This window comes from Marmota monax, unplaced genomic scaffold, assembly GCF_021218885.2.
Source record: "Marmota monax isolate L192 unplaced genomic scaffold, Marmota_monax_Labrador192_F-V1.1 WCK01_AAM20220418_F8-fsc00053, whole genome shotgun sequence".
NCBI classification, from domain to species: Eukaryota; Metazoa; Chordata; class Mammalia; order Rodentia; family Sciuridae; genus Marmota; species Marmota monax.
This window is the reverse complement of record NW_026693153.1, coordinates 10,549,862-10,573,277: the sequence shown is the minus strand read 5'-3', so window position 1 is coordinate 10,573,277 and position 23,416 is coordinate 10,549,862. Positions and strand designations below refer to the sequence as shown.

At 32.1% G+C, this 23,416-nt stretch overlaps 1 protein-coding gene across 10 annotated transcripts in view; it reads left to right on the top strand.

Annotated features, from left to right (window-relative positions):
• Window positions 1-23,416, top strand: part of Epha6 (EPH receptor A6) — an 850,021-nt gene that overhangs the window by 103,075 nt on the left and 723,530 nt on the right. For 3 of the 10 annotated variants that reach the window (XM_046455348.2, XM_046455347.2, XM_046455346.2), the window contains exon 3: window positions 20,680-20,799. The exons of the other annotated variants lie outside the window; for them this stretch is intronic. In XM_046455348.2, the coding sequence (XP_046311304.1) occupies window positions 20,752-20,799 (48 nt within the window). In that variant the 5' untranslated portion in view covers window positions 20,680-20,751. The remainder of the gene's footprint in view (window positions 1-20,679; window positions 20,800-23,416) is intronic. 10 annotated transcript variants of the gene reach the window in all.

Sequence of the window (23,416 nt, the reverse complement as noted above, 5' to 3'; positions counted from 1 at the left end):
TGAACTTTCAGTGATGGAAGGCATTGTTTAAGGCAGCAATGAGATAAAAATAGGAAGCACATTAAAAATCACTTGCAGTCAATTTTATAATTTGGTTTCTTACTTTACAAAGCTTTTTGAAATTGTGTTTGAATCATATTTTACTTAAGGTAATTTGTAGTTGGTTTTAATGATGTTTTAGTGAAAATAAATATGCATTTCACGCTTTGAACATGGACTTGCAATGTGCATAAAACACAGAGATATATCAAATGGTCCAGGTATATCTGTGGACAAATTAGACAAAATATGTCCTAGAAACCCTTTTCAAAGGGACTTTGAAACAAAGCATTTGTGTAGATTCTCTTCATGAAGGTTAATGTTTGAATTTGATAAAGCAAATGACCAGAAGAAACTCCTGTCAGGCACTTTCAATTCTACCCTAATGGAAAAAAAAAAAAGTTGTAGCTATGTGATATTTAAATCATTTTTTATTGCATCAATGGGACTACAATATTTTGTGTAATTGGTAGTAAAGAAAGCATAAAGTTTATCATTCTTAAATCTTAAACATCATTTAGTAGTTTAGAGTTAAACACAGTTGTCTTATTTTTACAAATTGTGCCTTAAGAATTACTTACCATTTTTCAACATATTTTACCTTGATCTATTTTTATTAACATTTAATTATATACTAAGTTACTTAGAAATATTATTCATTAAATATGTATACATTCCAACTTGTATGTTAAGGACTACCAAAACCAACTGTAGTGATGTGAAAGCATAATATATTACATTTGATTTAGTATTTTATTTCACATTCTTAGATGCTGAGGCATCTCAAATAGACACAATGGTTTTTTGAGGGATTATGTTATAATACTTTATGAATTTAATGTGTTCCAGAATAAATTTTTAAAGTGAACCCAAATACATAAATGAAGTATTTCTTTGATAGTATATTCATGTCACAGTTTCTTACCAGAAGGCAAATTTCATAGTTAACATAGAATGAAATCTAAGTTACCTCTCATTTACTTTGCTATGTTATTTATAGAAAATATGGGCAACTATAGAACATAGTCATTGTTTAATAAGTTTATAATTGAAAAATCCTACTCATGGCTATATTATAATATCTTGTAATTTTTACACTAATATCAACAATAAATAATATCACATATTAGAATACTATTCTACAAATGAGGGAAAATATGACTTGTTATGAACTTCTCAATTTGAAAACCTTTTGGGGAACAATATATGCTCATAGATTGAGGTTTTAGAGCAAGGATTGAATTTACATGTCTGTACATGAAGTATATAATAAAAGAAGTTTTAAGAATTCAATTAAAGTTTGTGATAGGATAATAAATTCCATAAATTCATAAAAGCACATGAATATTGTCTATAAAGGAATGTTGTCTCCTGCTTAAAAATGACTCTTTTAGTTACTTCATTTAATTTAGCTTTAGGGAATTTTAAAAATATATTTATGTCTATTTCAATAAGCGAAACCATCGTTTTTCAGTCAATTGAGGCAGGGATTATAATTGACTATAATAATTTCTTGATATTGAATACTATTTAAAGTTGCATAGATATTTAAAAAATCTATGCCTTTGGCCAGATAAGAAATGTATGTCCATCTCTAATAATACTTTTCTTACTATTTCTTCACTTGACAAATCTCTTTGCTTCAAGCTTTGTGTGCTCATAAGTACAGTTTTGATTCTTTTGCTTGATCTTCTCCTCAGTTTGGTTGAAAAGTATTATTTTACTTTATAGAAGAAGAAAAGGAGTGTGTCAAAACATGCATATTTCTGAGGGTACACCTGGAATTTGTAGCATTTACCTGTTGGTTACCCTAGTATTTTAATAAAATAATCATTAAAATTAAGTTTTAGACAGAAGTATATATAGTTTCAGGTTTTATTCTACTAAGACACAAAAAAACAAAGATATGACTTTGAGGTTGGCAAAGATTTCTTAAAGTTTTCTCATAATACTTGTTATAAATCCAGTGAAGAAAAAGGCAAGTGAAGTTATTTTTGTTTTTTCATTTCTGGTCATCATAAATGGTGGGTGGAGGGAAAAATTTAAAAAAAACATTTAGTAAGACTGTTTTGTATTTATGTGAATGTTCTGTCAGTGACATCTCATTCTGCAACAAAGGATGTTCAGTTTTAAATTTCAAAATAAATTTAAATAAATACATTAAAAAGTGATTAACAGGGGATGGAAGTGTAGCTCAGTGGTAGAGTGCTTGCTTAGCATGCTCCAGGCCCCTGGGTTCAATCCCCAGCACCACCACCCCCACACAAAAAAAGGTGATTCAGAACAGAATATATAAAATTCTCTTTAATGTAGTGAAGAGAAAGTACCAAAAATATTGAACAAAAGGAAAACATGCCTTCATTTATTTATTGACTGTATTCACAATAGATTTATTGATTACCTGCTTAGAGCCAAAAATCTGCTCTTCATAGATTCTTTTTTTTTTAATATTTATTTTTTAGTTTTCGGCGGACACAACATTTTTGTTTGTATGTGGTGCTGAGGATCAAACCCGGGTCGCACGCATGCCAGGCAAGCACGCTACTGCTTGAGCCACATCCCCAGCCCTCTTCATAGATTATTTAAAATTGTTGTCAATTGTCTTATGGCCAGTTAAGTTCTGTATACAAACAAACAAACCAGCAAATTTATTTGCATATAAAATAATTATCATCTTTGATATATAAATATTTCCTTAGTATTTTAGTATTATAGAACCTTTAAAGAGAACTTTATCTTAATTGCATATGTATGTCTGTAACACACAATATTTTAGTATGTTTGCAAGTTTTAGGAAGTGTATATATGCATGTGTTTATATTTTGAGAGGGAAGGAACCACTCCATTGATTTAAATAAATGCCTCTATAAAATAGCTGGAACTTAAGATAAGTAAATTGGTTTTATTTCTCTATAATAAATATTTAAATAATTATAATTTACAGACATGTTAGGAGGATCTCATGCAGGTTAAGCAACTGCTGTATCACTAAGCCACATATCTAGCTCAACCCATAATTCTTATTTTTTTTTCTTTTTCAGTGGATGGGAGTACGGGGGATTGAACTCAGGGGCATTTGACCAATGAGCCACATTTCTATTCCTACTTTATATTTTATTAGAGACAGAGTCTCACTGAGTTGCTTAGCGCCTCGCTAAATTGCTGAGACTGACTTTGAACTCGAGATCCTCCTACCCCTCCAGCTGCTGGTATTACAGGCATGCACCACTGTGCCTGACTACAACCCCATAAATCTTTTCTTTTATTTATACATGACAGCGGAATGCATTACAATTCTTATTACACATATAGAGCATAATTTTTCATATCTCTGGCTGTATACAATGCATATTCACACTAATTCATGTTTTCATACATGTACTTTGGATAATAATGTCCATCATATTCCACTATTATTTCTAACCCCATGCCCCCTCCGTTTCCCTCCCAACTCTTTGCCCTATCTTAAGAGTTTGTCTAATCCTCCCATGCTCCCCCTCCCTACCCCACAATTAATCCTTTTATCAGAGAAAACATTTGGCATTTGGTGTTTTGGGATTGGCAAACTTCACTTAGCATTATCTTCTCTAACTCCATTCATTTACCTGCAAATGCCATGATTTTATTCTCTTTTATTGCTAAGTAATATTCCATTGTGTATTATATGCCACATTATTTTAAATTCATTTTTCTATTAAAGGGCATCTAGTTTGGTTTCACAGTTTAGCTATTGTGAATTGTGCTGCTATAAACATTGATGTGGCTGTGTCCCTGTAGTATGCTGTTTTTAAATACTTTACATATAGACCTAGGAGAGAGATAGCTGGGTCAAATTGTGGTTCCATTCCCAATTTTCCAAGAAATCTCCATACTGCTTTCCATATTAACTACACAAATTTGCAGTCCCACCAGGAGTGTATGATTGTACCTTTTCCCCCACATCCTGGCCAACACTTATTGTTGTTTGTATTCTTAATAGCTGCCATTCTGACTGGATTGAGATGAAATCTTAGAGTAGTTTTGATTTGCGTTTCTCTAATTGCTAGTGATGATGAACAATTTTTTCATGTATTTGTTGATTGATTGCATATCCTCCTCTGAGAAGTGTCTGTTCAGGTCCTTGGCCTATTTATTGATTGGGTTATTTATTTATTTATTTATTTTGGTGCTTAGCTTCTTGAGTTATATATCCTGGAGATTAGTGCTCTGTATGATATGTGAGGGGTAGAGATTTGCTCCCAAGATGTAGGCTTTCTCCTTACCTCACTGATTGTTTCTTTTCCCAAGAAGAAACTTTTCGGTTTGAATTCATCCTACTTATTGATTATTGATTTAATTTCTTGGGCTTTAGGAGTCTTATTAAGGAAGTGATGGCCTAATCCAACATGATGAAACATTGGGCTTACTTTTTCTCCTATTAGGCTCAGGATCTCTGGTTTAATTCCTAGGTCCTTGATCCAATTTGAGTTACGTTTTGTGCATGGTGAGAGTTAGGGGTTTAATTTCATTTTGTTGCATATGGATTTCCAGTTTTCCCAGCACCATTCGTTGAAGAGGCTATCTTTTCTTCAATGCATGTTTTAGGCACCTTTGTCTAATATAAGATAATTTTAATTTGGTGGGTTTGGTAGGTTAGTCTCTGTGTCCTCTGTTTTGTACCATTGGTATACCAGTCTGTTTTGGTGCCAATACCATGCTGTTTTTGTTACTATGGCTCTGTAGTATAGTTTAAAGTCTGATATAGTGATGCTACCTGCTTCACTCTTCCTGCTAAGGATTTCTTTAGCTATTCTGGGTTTCTTATTGTTCCAGATAAATTTCATGACTGCTTTTTTATTTCTATGAGGAATGTCATTGGGATTTTGATTGGGATTGCATTAAATAGGTATAGTTCTTTTGGTTGTCTGGTCATTTTGATAATATTAATTCTGCCTATCTAAGAGCAAGGTAAATCTTTCTTCTAAGGTCTTCTTTGATTTCTTTCTTTAGGATTCTGTAATTTTCATTATATAGATCTTTCACCTCTTTTGTTAAGTTGATTCCCAAGTATTTTATTTATTTATTTATTTTTGAGGCTATTGTAAATGGGGTATTTTTCCTCATTTCCCTTTCTGAGGATTTGTCACTGATATACAGAAATGCCTTTGATTTATGGATGTTGATTTTGTATCCTGCTATTTTGCTGAATTCATTTACTATTTCTAGAAGTTTTCTGGTGGAACTTTTAGGGTCTTCTAGGTATAGAATCATATAAGCAGCAAATAATGCCAATTTGAGTTTTTTTTCCTGTGTGTATTCCTTTAATTTCTTTTGTCTAATTGCTTTGACCAGTGTTTCAAGGACTATGTTAAATAAAAGTGGTGAAAGAGGGCATGCTCATCTTGTTCCAGTTTTTAGAGGGGATGCCTTCAATTTTTCTTCATTTAGAATGACATTGGCCTGGGGCTTATCATAGATAGCCTTTACGATGTTGAGGTATGTTCCTGTTTTCCCTAGTTTTTCTAGTGTTTTGAACATAAAGTGGTGCTGTATTTTGTCAAATGCTTTTTCTGCATCTAGTGAGATGATCATATGATTCTTATCTTTAAGTCTATTGATGTGATGAATGACATTTATTGATTTTCTCATGTTAATCAACCTTGCATTGCTGGGATGAATCCCACTTGATCATGGTGCATAATATTTTTGATATATTTTGTATTCAATTTGCCAGAATTTTACTGAGAATTTTTGCATCCATGTTCATTAGAGACGTTGGTCTGAAGTTTTCTTTCTTTGATGTGTCTTTGCCTGGTTTTGGGATCAGGGTGATATTGGCCTCATAGAATGAGTTTGGAAGTGCTGCCTCATTTTCTATTTCCTGAAATAAATTGAAGAATATTGGTATTAGTTCTTCTTTCAATGTCTTGTAGAACTCAGCTGTGTATCCATCTGGTCCTGGGCTTTTCTTGGTTGGTAGGCTTTTGATGGTGTCTTCTATTTCGTCACTTGAAAATTGATCTCTTTAAATTGTGTATATCATCTTGGTTCAATTTGGAAAAATTATATGACTAGAAGTTTGTCGATGCCTTTGATATTTTCTATTTTATTGGAGTACAGGTTTCCAAAATAATTTACAATTATCTTATGTATTTCTGTAGTTGCTGTCGTGATATTTCCTTTTTCATCATGTATGTTTGTAGTTTGAGTTTTCTCTCTCCTTCTCTTTGTTAGCATGGCTAAGGGTCTGTAAATTTTATTTATTTTTTCAGAGAACCACAATTTTTTCAGTTGTTTCTTTTGTTTCAATTTCATTGATTTCAGCTATGATTTTAATTATTTTCTGTCTTCTGCTTTTGGTGTTGATTTGTTTTTCTTTTTCTCTAGGGCTTTGAGATGTAATGTTTACAGTCATTTATTTGTTGACTTTTTCTTCTTTTAAGAAATGAACTCCATTAATTGAACTTTCCTCTTAGAACTGCCCTCATAGTGTCCCAGAGATTTTGATATGTTTTATCTGTGTTCTCATTAACCTTTAAAAAAATATCTCCTCCTTGATATCTTCTGCAAGCCAATGTTCATTCAGGAACATATTATTTAGTCTCCTGGTGTTGGAGTAGCTTTTCTTATTTTATCGTTGATTTTTAATTTCATTTCATTATGATCTGATAGAATACATGGTAGCATCTCTACTTTTTTGTATTTACTAAGAATTGTTTTGTGGCATAGTCCATGCTGTCTTTTAGAGAAGGATCCATGTGCTGATGAGAAGAAAGTGTATTCTCTCATTGAAGAATGAAATATTCTATATATGTCAGTTAAGTCTAAGTTATTGATTGTATTATTGAATTCTGTAATTTCTTTTTTGTTTGGAAGGTCTATCTAGTGATGAAAGAGGTGTGTTAAAGTCACCCAAAATTATTGGGTTCTGGTCTATTTGACTCTTGAACTTGAAGAGTTTGATGAACATAGATGCTCAATTGTTTGGGGCATATATATTTTATAATTGTTAAGTCTTGTTGGTTCACTTAAGCAGTATTAGTGTCCTTCTTTATCCCTTTTGATTGACTTTAGCTCAAACTCTACTTTATTTGATATAAGGATGGAAACCCTTGCTTGCTTCCACAGTCCATGCGAGTGGTATGATTTTTCCCAACCCTTCATCTTCAATCTGTGGATGTCTTTTCCTATGAGATGAATCTCTTGGAGAGAGCATATTGTTGGGTTCTTTTTTTTTTTTTTTTTTTGATCCAATCTGCTAATCTACTTCTTTTGATTGGTAAGTTTAGGCCATTAACATTCAGCATTATTACTGAGACATGATTTGTATTCCCAGCCCTTTTTGTTTATTTTTGGTATTTAACATGAGTTGGTTTTTACTCTGATTAGATTTTCCTTTAGTTTAATCTCTCCCTCTGCTGATTTTCATCATTGTTTTTCATTTTCTATTCTTGGAATATTTGCTGAGGATGTTCTATAGTGCAGGCTTTATAGTTGTAAATTCTTTTGACTTTTGCTTATTGTGAAAGGTTTTTATTTTATCACCAAATCTAAAGCTAGGTGTTGCAGGATTTAAGATTCTTGGTTGGCATCTATTTTCTTTCAGAGCTTAGCATATGTTGTTCCATGATCTCCTGGCTTTGAGTGTCTGGATTGAAAAATCTGCTGAGATACGAATTGTTCACCCCCTACATGTGATCTGATTCCTCTCTCTTGGAGCGTTTAAGAGTCTATCCTTCTTCTGTATGCTACGCATTTTCATAATAATGTGCATTGGTGTAGATCAGTTGTAATTTTGTACATTTGGTTCCTGTAAGCCTCTTGTATTTGGTTTTCCAATTCATTCTTCATGCTTGGGAAGTTTTCTAATATTATCTCATTGAATAGATTGTGCATTCTTTTGGTTTGAAACTCTGTGCCTTCCTCTATCCCAATAACTCTTAGATTTGGTCTCTTGATGCTGTCCAATAATTCTTGGATGTTCTGCTCATGGTTTCTTACTCTCTTCACTATGTGATCAATTTTACTTTCCAGATTGTATACTTTGTCTTCATTATGTGACCTTCTTTCTTCCAAGTGATCTAGTCTGTTGGTTATGCTTTCTATTGAGATTTTTATTTGGTTTCTATTTTTTGGTTTTCAGAGTCTCTATCTCTCTTGAAGTAATCTTTTGCTACCTGTGTTTGCTCTCTTATAGCTTTGTTGGGGGATCAATTTTTGCCTGTATTTGCTCATTTAGGTGATTCTTTAATTCACAGATCATTTTAATTATGAGCCTTCTGAACTCCTTTTTCTGACATTTCCTCAACTTCACTGTCCTTGGGTTCTGTTATTATAGTATCCTGATTTGGTTGGGGAACTTTCCTCTCTTGTCTTTTCATGTTGTCTGTGTCTTCCTTTCTTGCAGTGTGTATCTGAGATATTACAGTTTGTAGCCTATATTCTTGTAGTACCCATGCAGTTTGTCTGTACCTCACCTTGATTTTGGGCTACCAGATCCTGCTGGTGTCCCTCAAGGTATACTACTTCAACTAAAGGTGATGGTGACAATAGCTGAGATAACTGGAGATAATAGTTGAGGTGCCCCAAGATGGAAGCAATGTCTTACAGAGATGGGGCCGGAAGGGTGGGCCTAACACTCTCTTTGGGATGCCTGCTCTGAGATGCAGCTGCTTCTAGGCCCTGTCTGATATCAAAAAGGAGCTACTGCATGGGGAAGTCTATGGTGGTAACTGCAGTGTCCCAAGATGAAAGTGGGTTAAGCTTAGGCTCCCAGATGGGGGGAGGGAGGTGAACTCAGAACTTCCCTGGGCCTGGGTCCTGCGCCAATTGGAGTGGGAAGATATAGGCTGGGCCTGGGCTCCCTTGGTAGTCTGCTGATCCCAAGATGTGGTGCTGTGCAGGAAGTTGGGCCTCTGCTGATCGAGGAAAGGACTTGGGCCTACTGTGAGCCTGTGTTCCACACAGACCAGTGTGGGTGGATCTGGGCCAGGCCTAACCACCCTTCTTAGTCTACTGGTTGAAAGGGGTGGTCCTGTGCTGGAGGCTGGGTCTGGTGGTGTCTGCTGGTGGAGGGTTGGAATCCGGCCTACTGTGAGCCTGGGTCCTGTGCAGGCTGGTGTGGGTGGATCTGTCCCATTATTCTTTAAGGCCATTAATTATAAGAAATAAGTAAAGGAAGTCAATTACAATCTCTAATGGATTCATCCCATAATAGTGTCTTTTGTTTTTTTAGGCCTGTTATGTTATACTTTAGGACTAAGGATGTTGTATATAATTTTATAAAGAGAAATATATAGGAGAATATATGTAACAAAAACTCAGTTGTGGTTATATATTTTTTTTAAATTTTTATTTTTCTTATACAATACCTTTATTTTATTTGTATGTGGTGCTTAGAATCGAGCCCAGGGCCTCAGAACTGCTAGGCAAGTGCTTTACTACTGAGCAAAAACCCCTACCCTTATTATTATTATTTTTTTTGCCTTCATGATCAGTACAACATTAGTTTCTAAATTTGAATAAAAACATGATAATTGAAAATCAGCAATATTATTCTTTTTCAGATCATAAAAAAATAATTACTGAGGAGCAGAATAGTTAACTACAAAACATGTTTATGTTTGTATTTATTATGACATTTTTAATACATATGTTTGATTAAATATTTTTCAAATTCTAAAATTTTCAGAAAATTATATTGTTTAGGTAGTACATTGTAATACTCATTGCTTTTCTTCTCATATGTTAAAATATTTGATTGTTATGAATTGGCAAAGACTAATATCTCAGCACCTTCATAAAGCCCTTCAACTAGAATAATTGAAAAATGGTAAGTTAATTTTTATTGATGATCTTGAAATCAACTAAGAGTCAAAGTTTTACTGTGCTGAATGTGTATTTGTAATAAGGCAGAAGTAGCTTGATGGGGCTTCTATTGGTCAAAATTTATAGATTTAAACATCATAAAGAATATTGAGTAAAGTTGATTGTAACTTGTTAAGTGTTTTAAAATGCATGAATCTGGTTTGATGTTACACATGGGGTGGGGTGGGATGTGGGGTGGAGAGGCAGGAGAAGGCCTAAGTTTTGAAGTTGTCTATTGTATTAAATCTTTACTCTGAAAATTTGTAGTTAAAGATAAGAATAATTTATGCTCATTTTCCTGTAGGAACTCTTATTTCTGAGGAGCTAGATGGTTCTAGTTCGTGATGGTCAGATTTTCATCATAGAAACAAACAAACAAACTTCTAATTAAAAACAGAAGGAATGATAAAATTAAATGTTGCCATTTTTCGATACCTAGTGAAATAATTAATTCAACAAAGATTGGTAAAATCACTAGGTGAAATATCCACAGAAAGGAATGATTTAAATTTGGTAGAGACAATTAAATGCAAAATGTCCACATTGAATAGATATGCAAGTGAATTCAAAAATAGAGTGTATATTTAGATAAAATTAAAGAATCAGTGTCAGTTTTATTACTTATGAAAACAGTATTGTGGTTACATAGTTATGTGGTTATGTAGGAGGGTTCTTTTCAAAGAATCTGACTATAATATTTACAATTAAATGTTAAGATATCTAAAATTTACTTTAAAATGCTTCAAATGGTAAAAAATATGGCATTTGTAATTACTGAATCTAAGCAATTAAATTTCTTTAACTTTATATCTTTCTATATACTATTTTGGTGAAAACTTTTCAAAATAAAATATTAAAAAAATCATTATATCATAGAGTTCCCCTCAATTATTCAGCCTACATTTTTGCATTTTATTAATTTAACAAAAGCCAGGTAAGAGAGAACATCTTCTTAGTATTTACTGTGTTTACATTGCTTAAATACAGAGAAAGGAGATAATGAAAAAAATTAATATTCAATAAAAATAATCTGCAGATTTTAAAAGGAATTAAATTGCCTTAATACATCTTTTACTAATAATATATTTAATTATTTTATTTCTAAGTTTCAAAAGTTATAGACCTTAATTATTCAACATCTATTAAATATTTAGGCTAAATATGTTTATTAAAATTTAAACATATTTATACTTTTATAATATTTTGCCATGGAAAAATATCTAGATAACAAATAGTTTAGCTTTTAAAATTTTTATAAATTACCTCTGATTTCCTAAGTTCTACAAATGAAATGAGTTATGTTATGATAAAACTCTTGTATTATTTCATTAACATCTTCTCCTAGAAGTGGGAAAGTAGGAAAGATTCAGAACCAAGTTGTGAATCATCATGAAAGCATGAGGTAGTTTAGGATATATAAAAGTTTCTTGAAACAGAAACTATCAATTATGAAATTACATTGATTCAGAGTAATTTTGTGACTGTGAATTTTAAATTGAAATTGGAGGAAAGCTAAATATGTGAAACATAACTACTTTTAGATTCAGGAGTCAGACAGAACATGTGGGTATTTAACATGTTTGGCATATAATAAATGACAGTGTGATGATCTTTTAAATAACATGAAATGACCAGACAGCAGTTTTCATTTATTAGAAGTTCCTTTTTTACTATAGTGTATCAGTGACAAAATTTTATGACAATTGGTGAAAAGATTGCATTAATTTGAGGTGGTATAGTAATTTAATGTACAAAAAAAACCATAAATTGAAGATTTATTCCATCAAAAATTGTATTATTTACTGACATTTTGGCAAATATCAACAAAACTATGGCATTCTCCTTTCCCATGCATCCAGCTTTGAAACACACACACACACACATATACACACGTGCATACATGCACACACAATCTTTTCTTGACAGTTTGGTTTTCTGGAAACAGCTGAATTCATGCACATAACTTTAAAAGAAAGAACTTTTGCAAAATATCTGCAGCAATCCACAAGAACTCTATAAACAGCAATAATAATTTAAAATAATTTCCTCAATAAGCCCTACAAGTGTATTGTATTTAAATCCAAATAATCTTCAAATTGTAATACTTTTTGATTAATATCACTGCTCAAAGTAAATGCTAAAAAAACTCACAAGTCTTAGTTTTTCTGAGAAATTAATAACTATACTTCCATGTAAGAGTGTTCACTAGTATTTTTTTCTTTAATAATGTGAAATTTGGCAGTAAAATTGTTTTAAATTGTAAGAATATGTGTATTAGACTTTTAGAGAATGATTTTCATTTTATGCAATGAACTGTCCTTGGTCAGTTAATAAATTTGCTGATGATGTACCCACATATTTAAAATACTTGGTTCTTTGCAACCAATCATATAAGATTGACATTTTTTTATTATATATTGAATTTAAAAAACTAAATGTGGATTAATTTCTAATACTTTGCTTGCTAATTGAACATCAATATTTCCTTTTTATAAATTGATCATACCTTTTAGTAGTTCTCAGAATTTCTGAATGACACTTTCTTTTTAGTTATTTCTCGTGTTTGTCTCTGAACTTCTGTGCTACAATATAATTTTAATCATCATTAACGAAATATTTCATCCTGTGAGACAGGTTCCATATCTTCATTTCACTTTTCCACAGAAAGGAAAAAAACAAAAACAAAAACAGAGTAGTACCGACCAGCAGTCCTGAAAGAGGAATGCCATATGCAAACAATGATGTTTCAAAATTGTATTTATAAGTGTACAGGGAAAAAGAGAAATGGAAGACACATCATGGAATTCATTTGGCCCATTATAATATCAATACTTCCTGAAGTAGTTTAAGATGATGATGATGATTTTAGTTCTTTAGACTCAATTTCAATTCTGAAATATTTTCCAGTGTTCAATTCTCTTATTATTTAGCAACTATTTTCTCTTCCAATAACTTTACTACATTTTTTTAACCATTCAAAAAATGACTAATACTAGTTTTCAATTTGGTTTTAGAACAAGCAAGTGATGTCTGTGATTAAAATCTCCATTCTGCAATTCTAAATAGAAGCAATGATATTTTTTTAAAATCCTGCTTTAAATTTGCTGACTTCCTAAATCTGTGGATTTCTCTCTGATGAAACTTAGAAAAATTTTGGTAATTATTTTTAAATAATATATATGTCATAATTTCTCTTTCCTCTCTTACTGGAAATTCATATACCTGTATGCAAGTCATCTTCATTCTGGCCTCAGGTCATTGAGGTTCTTTTTATTTTTTTCAAATTTTTTTCTTTTTTCTTTTCCTACTTCTATGTGGATGGTTTCTGTTAGCCTGTATTTGAGGTTAATTAATTCTTTTTGCCAATATATTTTTCATCTCAACTAATAGATTTTATTTTTCAGTTAATGCATTATTCTGTTCTGAATTTATTTTTAGTTCTTTGTTTTGTTTTATTTTGCCCTTTTCATATTTTTACTGAATTCTCCTTATCTTCATTCATTATGGTCATCTTTTCTTATGGATTCCTTAACAGATTTATCCTAATCACTTTAAGTCCTTTTTACTAACTTCAACATTTAGTTTGTCTCTTTGTTTTAAATTGACAGATTTTTTTTCTTTATTCTGAGTCACATTTTCCTGTTTATTACTCTTTATTTCATACTGGACAAAGGAATATTTTAGACACTCTGAATGTTACTTTCCTCCAAAATCTTTTGTGTTTTCTTTCAGCTGGGCATTAATATGCTCACATAGTACTTTCAAGGCTTGGCTTTAGACTGTGTTAGGGCATTTTCATTCTATTTTGGTTTGTACTTGGTTGTAGAGACAATCCTTTAATCTAAAGAGAAAGTTTTTATTCCTAAAATATGGCTCTTCTGCCATTTCAGTGGAAAGATGGAGAGTTTACAAAGCCTTGTGAATTCATTGGGCTTAAACTACAAATTCTTATTTCCCTTAGAGTGGGGTGCTGAAATCTGTTGAGCTCTTTCAGGCTGTCAGCTGCTTTCCCTGTGCTGCTTTCAGTCTCTTCAGCACAACAGCTTGAGTCAGGTGAGGATTGTGGATCTGATACGCAGCTTTTGGATTCATCTGTTTCACAGTCCTACCCTCCAACCTATTTTCCAAGTGCTCTAATAGCCAGAATATTCAACCTCTGATTCCTCAATATAGGATTATTGAAGCTGCACCTTTCAGCTTGAGTCTATGTTTCATTGTAGACCTGCTTACCCTCAGTGCTTATTGGGCAGAGTATTAAATCCAAACTATCAAACATTCATAAATCTCATCCATCAAGGGTATCACCTCTTTTAATTTCTGCTTCCTTAAAGTGTCTCTCAAATACTCTCATTCTGTCCCATCCCCAGAGTTAATTTTCACCATTAGCCTAATATAAGTGAATCTACCATAATCAGAAGCTGAAAACATCTGTATAGTTCATTTTTAAGCAATCCTTTAAGAAAACCTAGTATCTAATAATAGCATTTAAAACTACAGAGCCACAAAATTTATGTATTCTTTAAAATTTACTCTTGAGTCTGTATTTGAGGTGCTCCCCCCACCAGTTGCCATCTTATTGTGGTTTTACATTACATTCACCTTCTGCCAATATTAAATGGAGATATATTTTATTGTTGCATTATTCTAACTTTGTCCTTCCTACCTAGTTCCAAATATCTCTACTATCATTCCACACTGTCAAAAGAACTTTAATTTTTAATTTTATTATGTTTTGCTTTTTTTTTTTTTGGTTGTAACTCTAGGATATAGTACCTAGACTGGGAAATTCCCATGGTTCAGGGGAATCCTGCACTCTCATCAGATGACTCCCAGTGGTCAGTAGAGTAGTTGATGGGTGTATTAGTGTCCATTCCTTCCCAGGTTCAAGAACTGAGCTTTGTTTACACCTTCTGAAAGCATCTCAATACCAGTTGGTTTTAGCTGTGCCTATTAAGCCAAAAATAGGTACACTGATTTGGATTTCTAGGTTACCTGAGAGATACTGGTAATTTGTAGTGGCAACTGCTATAGACTGAATGATTGTGCCCCTCCCCCCAAATTCACAGGTTGAGGCCTAATTCACAATAGGATGATATTTGGAAGTGGGGCCTTTTTGGGGTCCTGAGTTGTCATGAATGAGACTAGTGTTCTTATATGAAGACACATGAGGGAATTTCCTCCCCCCGTCTTCCTGTTTGCCATGTGAGAATACTAGGAGAAGCTGGCCATCTAAAAACAAGAAGAATACCTTCACCTGACAGTATATCTTCCTTGATCCTGGACATTAAGCCTTCAGAATTATGAGAAATATGTTTGTTTTTTAAGCCACCTGGTCTCCAATATTCCATTATAACTGCATGGAAGAAGACAAATTGGTACTGAGAAATGGGATGATCCTGTGACAAATACCTAAGAATTTGGAAACGACTTTGAAACTAGGTAATGGGGTGGAGGCTAGGAGAGTTTTATGACAACATACTAGAAAAATCCAATATTTGTACAAAAGGATTTTTAAAACTGATTTTGGTGAAGTTTCAAAAAGAAAAAAAATTGCTGCAGAGAAAGCTCCTATTTCCTTGTTGCATACATAAATAATCATGTACAGAATGTTGGTAGAAATACAGACAATAAAGCTATTCTGATGAGGTCTCAGACAAATGAGAACTATGTTATTGGTCAGTGGCAAAAAGAAAATCCTTATTATTAAGTGGCAAGTAACTTGCATGAATTGTTTCTATTCTAGTTAATTGCGGAAGGTAGATTGTGCAAGTTATTATTATTTCTTTTCCTGAGTGGATTTCAAAGTAAATTATTGAAGGTTCCTTCTGACTGTTTATAGGAACATGTGAATAGAAATAAATGAATTGAAGTTGGAATTGTTAGGCAAATGCAACTGGAACTTAAAAGATTTGGAAAATTATCAGCCTGTCCATAATGTAAACAATAAGACAGCATGATCGGAAGAGGATGCCAAAGATGTGGCAGAGAGACCATTGGGTAAGGAAATTGGTGTGGGTATGAAAAACAGATTTAATCAGCTTCTCACCAGAAGCCAGGAATAGAGATGGAATTGTACCAGTGGAAAGAATGCCATTAGGGCCTAATGTGGGATAGAATAGAGGAAGGCTGAGAATATGTTCTGTTGTTCAAGAAAAAGGAAAGGAAAAACCCAAAAGGCAATTCAGAGATCATCAGGGCCATAATTTAGGTCACAGTAGGACAAATGGCCGTAAAAGAAGCTACGTGGAGATATGAGGGCATGACCCTTGCCCAGCAGAGGCCTGAGACATGGATAGGGCTACCACAGAGAGCTACCATGGAGGCAGAATTTTCTGAGCCATAATGGTGGCATTGCCATCCTATTGAGTCCCCAGAAGTTTTAACATGAAGCCAAAGAGGATTATTCTCAAGACTTCAGACCTCACAGAGCTTTCCTTACTAGGTTTTTTACTTGATTGGGATGTCACCTCCTGCTCCCTTCCTATTTCTCCGTTTGTGAATGGGAATGTCTATTATATATTTTGGAGACATATAACTTTTGTTTCACAAGTTGACAGCTAGGAATTTGCCTCAGGAAAAATACCCAATTTTATCTGCATCTGTTTTAGATAATATCTAGATGAGATGCTGGACTTTAGAGTTGATACTGGAATAAGTTAAAATTTGGGGGGGCTTTTAGAATGGAATAAATGTACTTCACATGCAAAAAGGACATCAATTTTCAGGGCCCATGGGTGGAATGTTATAGGCTAAATGTTTATTCCCCCCAATTCATGTGCTGAAGCCTAATCTTCAGTGTGATGGTATCTGAAGATGAGGCCTTGGGGGGTAATTAAGTCATCAGGATGGGGTCCCCATGACTGAGTTTTATAACTATAAGAAGAGAGTTTACTTTATCACTCTGTTCTTGGTTGTTATGAGAAAACGGCCATCTGTAAGCAAACAAGAGTGCCCTCACCAGAGACTGGGTTTACCAGTAACTTGTTCTTGGAATTCTCATCTTTCATAACATTGAAATAAAAACATTTTTTACTTAAACTACCTATTTATGGTACTTGGTATTGCAGACCAAACCAACTAAGAAAATAAGCTACTCAACAGAAAATTTTGCTCTTTTTCTACCACAAGCATTGTCCATTGTCACATATACTATTTTTAGCTCCAGATCAATATTATCCAAAATATTCACTGTAGAGAGATGTTTCATGATATACTTTGCCAAAAATGGGGGCATTAGGGCATTGTAGCACATCACCCCAGTAGGTATTTGTCTTAGATTCTAATATTATAACAAAGCACACAGTCCTTATGGCTGTTAAATGATGGTTATTTATTTGTCACAGTTTTGGAGGCTGAAACCTGATATCAGGGTGCATTATCAGATTCTGGTGAACTTGGTCTGTTCTGGTGAGGGCCATTTTCTGTATTGAATATAGTTGGTAGACTGCTGCTTGTATCCTCACTTGTATCCTCACTTGTTGGATGAGGTAACAGAGTTTTCTGAGGTCCAATAATAAGGGCACCAATCCCATTTGTGAAGTCTCTACTCTCATGATCTAATTTACCAGAAAAGGGCTTTACTTCCTAATAACACCATATATGCGGTTAGAATTTCAGATATGAGCTTGGATAGTAGTAGAAGACACACATTGCCCTCCAGCATCATTGGTAACTTTAAAACACTTTAATGCCAGATAATTGTGTTAGTTTTTGTTTTATACCATAGGAACATTTAATAGTGTTCATGAGCTTGCTGTCATTCTCTTGCTTCATTGGTCTATTCCTCATTGTATTTGAAGAAACAGTATGATTAGAAAACTCCACCTTCCTTTGAACTGCAGTTTCTACTCTTTTATAAAATGCTGCTTTAAATTGCCTGCAACAATTTTCTGTATGGTCTTTAAATATTTGCTGATATCAGTACGCGTGTGTTCTGTCTATTAATTTGAGATAATTATACTAAAAACATGTATGTGCTAATATGTCATTTGCCTCCTGTTATAGCACCTTACTTAGTCTGTTCAGACTGCTATAGCAAATTATCATAGGTTGGGTGGCTCATAAAAACAGAAGTTTGTTTTTTATAATTCTAAAGACCTGGAAACTTCAAATTTAAGGCAGAGGAAGATTCGGTAACCGGAGAGGGGATGTTCCTCATACATAGATTGTTCTTTATTTTACTGTGTCCTCACATTGTGGAATGGCCAAGAGTGTTTGAGGAGTGTTTTTTTTTTTTTTTTTTTTTTTTTTTTTTTTTTTTTAAGGGGACTGATTCCATTCATGGTGGTGTGTATGGTGGCAGGGGGCGGGGGGGAGTCAATTCTTATGACCTAATTACCTCCTAAAGGTTCCATCTCCAAAAATCACCACATTGGTCATTGCATTTCAACATATTATTTTGGGGGACTGAAGTACCTGAAGTTTTTTGAACATATATTCAGTATTTAAGTCAAGTAAAATGAAGTGATCATTAGTATCAGCTCTAAAATGTGCTTAGTTTATATATCTTATAACTGAAAAGTTTTCTCAGGGACTGTTCTTTTTTCAGTGACAAAATTTTCCCTGGTTCTTTTTGTTTGTTTTCTTTCATAGCATGCTCCTTTTAATCTTTTGAATTTTGCTTTCCTGAAGTAAAATGACAACATGATCAGCAGAAATTGATGAGAGCCCTTTTTCAAATCAAACTAATCTTACTGTTTTTCTTTGTTTGAACTGTGATTGCTTCAGATTTAAAAGATGTCTTTAACACAGAATTCATTTTATAAATGAATTGGAAAGCTTTCATTTGCTTATGTTACAACTACTATCTGTGATATCTGACCTTAGTTTGAAGGGTTTTTGTCACAGCTGCCTATCTTTGATCACATTTTCAGTTAAGCAGGGTTTTTTCTGATTGTTTAGTGTTAAATTATTTTTTCTAAATATCTACAATATCATGTTTGTGGTCATCCTCACTGTAGAATTTTTTGTCATTAAATCACCGTTATTCTCAATAATATTGTATTATTCATGCTAAAATACGCCTTCGATAATATTTCTCTTTCAAAATGTGCAATACATTTTCCTGTTTCAGTGGGTTTTATTTTCAAGGAGAAATAAATTTGCACATATTTCAGCAAGAAAGAAAGCTGTTTGTAAGTAGAAACTTCACTTTGTTTAGTTTTTAACTTCATTAGTCAGAAGGATAATATGAATTTCTGTCAGATTTTCTTTGGTTGCAATTATAATTTTCATTTCTACTTTTAGATTTCATTTGTAATGACTATCTTGATTTAATTTTATTCTGTCAAATTATTAAAGAAATTATATTAACACATTTGTAATTTCTAATTTTAGTTGTAAATTACCACTTATACAAGTGATAATTTGTTTTTAAAAACTAATTTTTCAACATACCTTATTATTTTATTAACCATGACATTGAAATAGTCAAATACAGACTTTAAGAATAATCAGACAAAATGTATCAGGAAAAATAATAAGCTCTGATAGATTTGTATTTTATTAAATAAAAGACATTGAGTAGCTATAATTTTTTTTCTCTATATGACTATGCTGTAGTCAGTCATGTGTAAGTAGATTTAGGAATATTTGTAAAAATTCATGTTCTTCATGTGATTTTAACAGTAACACAAAATAATCACATACTTCAGATGTCCCTTTTGTAAAGGATTGTAAATCTTAAATATGAAAATATAGGTCGGTAAAAAGTCCTTCAACTATGATAGCTTTAAATTATTATCTTTCTTTGTAGCTTTGTAAAATTTAAACTGTTATTACTTGTTTTTATTATTCTAGCCCCCCAAAGAAATGAGGGAGTGATATCATTTACAATTTCTGTCCACTGCATTCATAATATAAGGATTCAAATAGTGTTGTTTCTTTAATGTTTACTCAAGCCTTGTGCAAGTAGTAATGATCCAACAACACTAAGAGCATTTAGATTAGTGGTTACTATTTTGGCAAACTGTCTTCCTTAAATATGTATTATCATGTTATTTTTAAATAAAGCTAAAGATGGTACTCATATGAATAACATTTTTGTATATTTTAGTAAAAATATTGTAAATATATTGAATCATCAATTGTTTACCTACTTGTCACATCAATATTGGAGAAAAATAAAAATATTTTTATGTTATAAATAATTTTGCTATTTACTTGAAGAAATTAAGGATCATATACGATTCCCTGATACCTTTTATTAATCAAGGTCAAAATATAATTAGATATATTTTAATTTGGGATTAGCACACACACACACACATACTCACACACACATATATATATATATATATATATATATATATATACATATATGAGCTTTATATGTGTATATATATTAAAATATTCTATGTAGTACACATGGGAAAACTTCTTATTAGACAATTCATCTCATATTTTTGTTTAAGAGCATATAATATTTAATAAGTCCAGATTATAAAGAGAGCCTATAAAAAGTCCCAGATTGTCCTTAATCATATTTCATTTTGTATAAAAATACCATCCTAAATAGTTCAGCTTTCCCTAGAAACTGTATATATGTATGTGTAGTTATAAGGATGCCTTTATTTAATTCACACATGCATATTTTCAAATATATCCTAATTTGAATTAATATAATGTAATTTTCTTTATTTTGAGGATATTGTTAATTTGACATGGGAGGACTCATTAGTGAAAATGAATATTTAATGTCATACCATATAGCACCTTCACCATGCAAAATTGATAAAACAGTATGGAAAAAACCTCCTAAGGAAAATTTGATATAGCTTTCCTATGCTTTTCCAGACCTATTTTCAACACTGCTAAAAGGGGGGAAAATTCAAGAAGGCACTGAAGAGACCGCCTCACCAGACCCCGATGTTACTTCTCCTCTGGATGTACATGCTGCAGCTCCATAGGAGCCAGGTTGGAAAAGTTTCTAGGAAAACAGAATATACATGTATGGCATATATTTTTAAGTAGAAAGATTCTTTTTCTATGGCAGTTTGTCGTTTTTAGGCCCCAGATTTGAGTACATTAAAAAGTCCACATTTTAATTTGAACTTAACCTTTAAGGTTTTTGTTTTTTTAAAATATCAGTGAAAAATTTTGGCTTCTCAAAAATATGTATTAAATATAATGATTTTAAAGCATGCAAAGTTAGCTAATCAAAAACATAAGGTGTTTGTTTTATGCAAACTTTTAGAAAAGAATGTTAAGCTGTTAAGAATTCATTATGAGAGTATGAAGTTCAATTATACATTATAAAATCTTTGTCAAAAATTTCAAGTTCTTGTATATTATTTAAACGACAGTAGATAATTTCCATAGTTCTCTTTTTTGTATACTTCAGGTTCAATGAAATTTATAGTAATGCTTTTGATTTTTAAGTGAAATTTTAGAAGTAATAAATATTCACATGATGATCATTTGTTAAGCTTGGGTAGACTCTGGAGATAAAGGTCAGGGATTTAGCAAAATGAGTTTGAAAGTATTTTATTTTCTCTTAAGACTAATCTCAAGACCTGAATTCAGATTTTTTTATACTTTTGAAAATAGAGCGAATCACCAAAACATTGAAGTCTGTTAAATAAAAAGGAATGATAGCCATTCTATGAATAGTGGTTCCATACAATAATTACAAGTATAAATAATGTATTTATGATGCACAGTTAGGATATTTTAAAGATGTAATTGCCTAGAATTAAATTTACAAACATGAAAAAGGCAAAAAATTTTGACAACAGAGTCATGAATTCACAACTAATGAATACAGTTAATTTTTAAATAAAGGTCTAAGAAAGACAATAGGAAATACCCTGATGTTTTTATTCTGAAACAACAGGTACACAAAAAAAATGGGAGTTATCTTTGCATGTGTGTAAAAACTATGTTAAAATGCTATTCTCTATAGATCTACTTAATGAAAATGTGGTACTTCTAAAGTTTAGGACACTTTTAGTAGGAAAATTACACAATGATCAATATACTTGATTAATAGCTTTATCACATTTACATTGTATTATAAATATTGTTTTAAGGGGATTCATGTTGTTATTCTTTTCTCCCTAGCATTAAATTATAAATCCCTTGAGAGGCATAATCATATCTCAAAATATGATTATATTTTTATCTCCCATAAACCCTAATAAGCTGATTTTAAGTGTTAATAATTTATAAAGTTTGTTGAAGAACTAAATATTCAAAGTCAAGCCTTAAAAATAAATACTTGCTTTATTGACTTGTTTGAAAATAGGCCATCAGTTCAAACCTGTTTGTGTTTATTAATTCAAGGACTTTTGAAAGTCCATCTGCCTTAAATCTAAAGCAAGGTTGGTAAATGTGGCTGCTCTAGTAGTTTAAGACACTGCTGGTGTAGACAGACCTAGAATGGTGATCCATATCATATTTTAAAATTCTGATAGCAATATCTTGTATTTAGTACACACTCAGTGAGATTGACTTGTTCATTTATCAGATGTATTTAAACATAAAATAAATAATAATAATGAATAATAATAATAAATAAACAATAATGTAAAATTCTTTTCATCATAAAGTAACAAACATAACTACTCTAAATTCTGTAAGTGTGGTATGGATTACTGAAATTGAATAGAAATAAAACAGTAATTGTTAGAGGGAAAATGGAACAATGAGCACAATTTTGTAATAGGTTTAGATATAGAAAAAACAGCCTCACCTGTTTACTTCATAAATAATTTGAATTGGTGCATTAAACATATTTTTTCAATTAAGAATAATGGGTCATAAATAGGCCAGCTTCAAGGATAGTGACTTGAAAATAAGCAATAGTGACCCAAACACATACTTCCAATGAATATAGCAAATCTGCAGGCAGGCTTTAAGAAAGATTTATTGTGTCAGAGACAGTTTGGTGGCTAAAAGATAATTTGGTTCAACCTGTTCATTTGGTCTTATAATAGTGACTATATCTATTTACTTACATGTGTGTGTTTGTGTGTATATGTACATATATCTTGTGCTTCTATGTATATACACATGTGGGTCTGTGTGCACATATATACATTGATGTATATGCATATATATATATATATATATATATATATATATATACACATGATGTATATGTACACAGAATGGTATTAAAATATAAATGAAAGATTAGGAGCCTACATTTTGCTGGAGAAGGAACTGTAAAATTTCTAATGAAATGAAGTTAAAGATGATAACAATAAAATCAAACTTAAGATTTCATACTCATTATTGAAATATAAGGGACATGAATTTTGTAGTTCCTGGTATGTATTTCTTGATATCAATAGTGCTCTGTATCATCAATTGTGTTACAACCACCAGCCTGTATGTATTATGTTACTATACACATCCCCCTCTATACATTTCTTTACAAAATTCCTTAAGAATTCGTCTATATATTGTCTCCATGAGTGAACCATCTATATTTACCATCTTCTTTCACAAAACCATATTACTTGACTTTTTCCTGCACCAAAACAATGCAGGATCATCTATAACACTCACATGGTCAAATTCAAAAGTC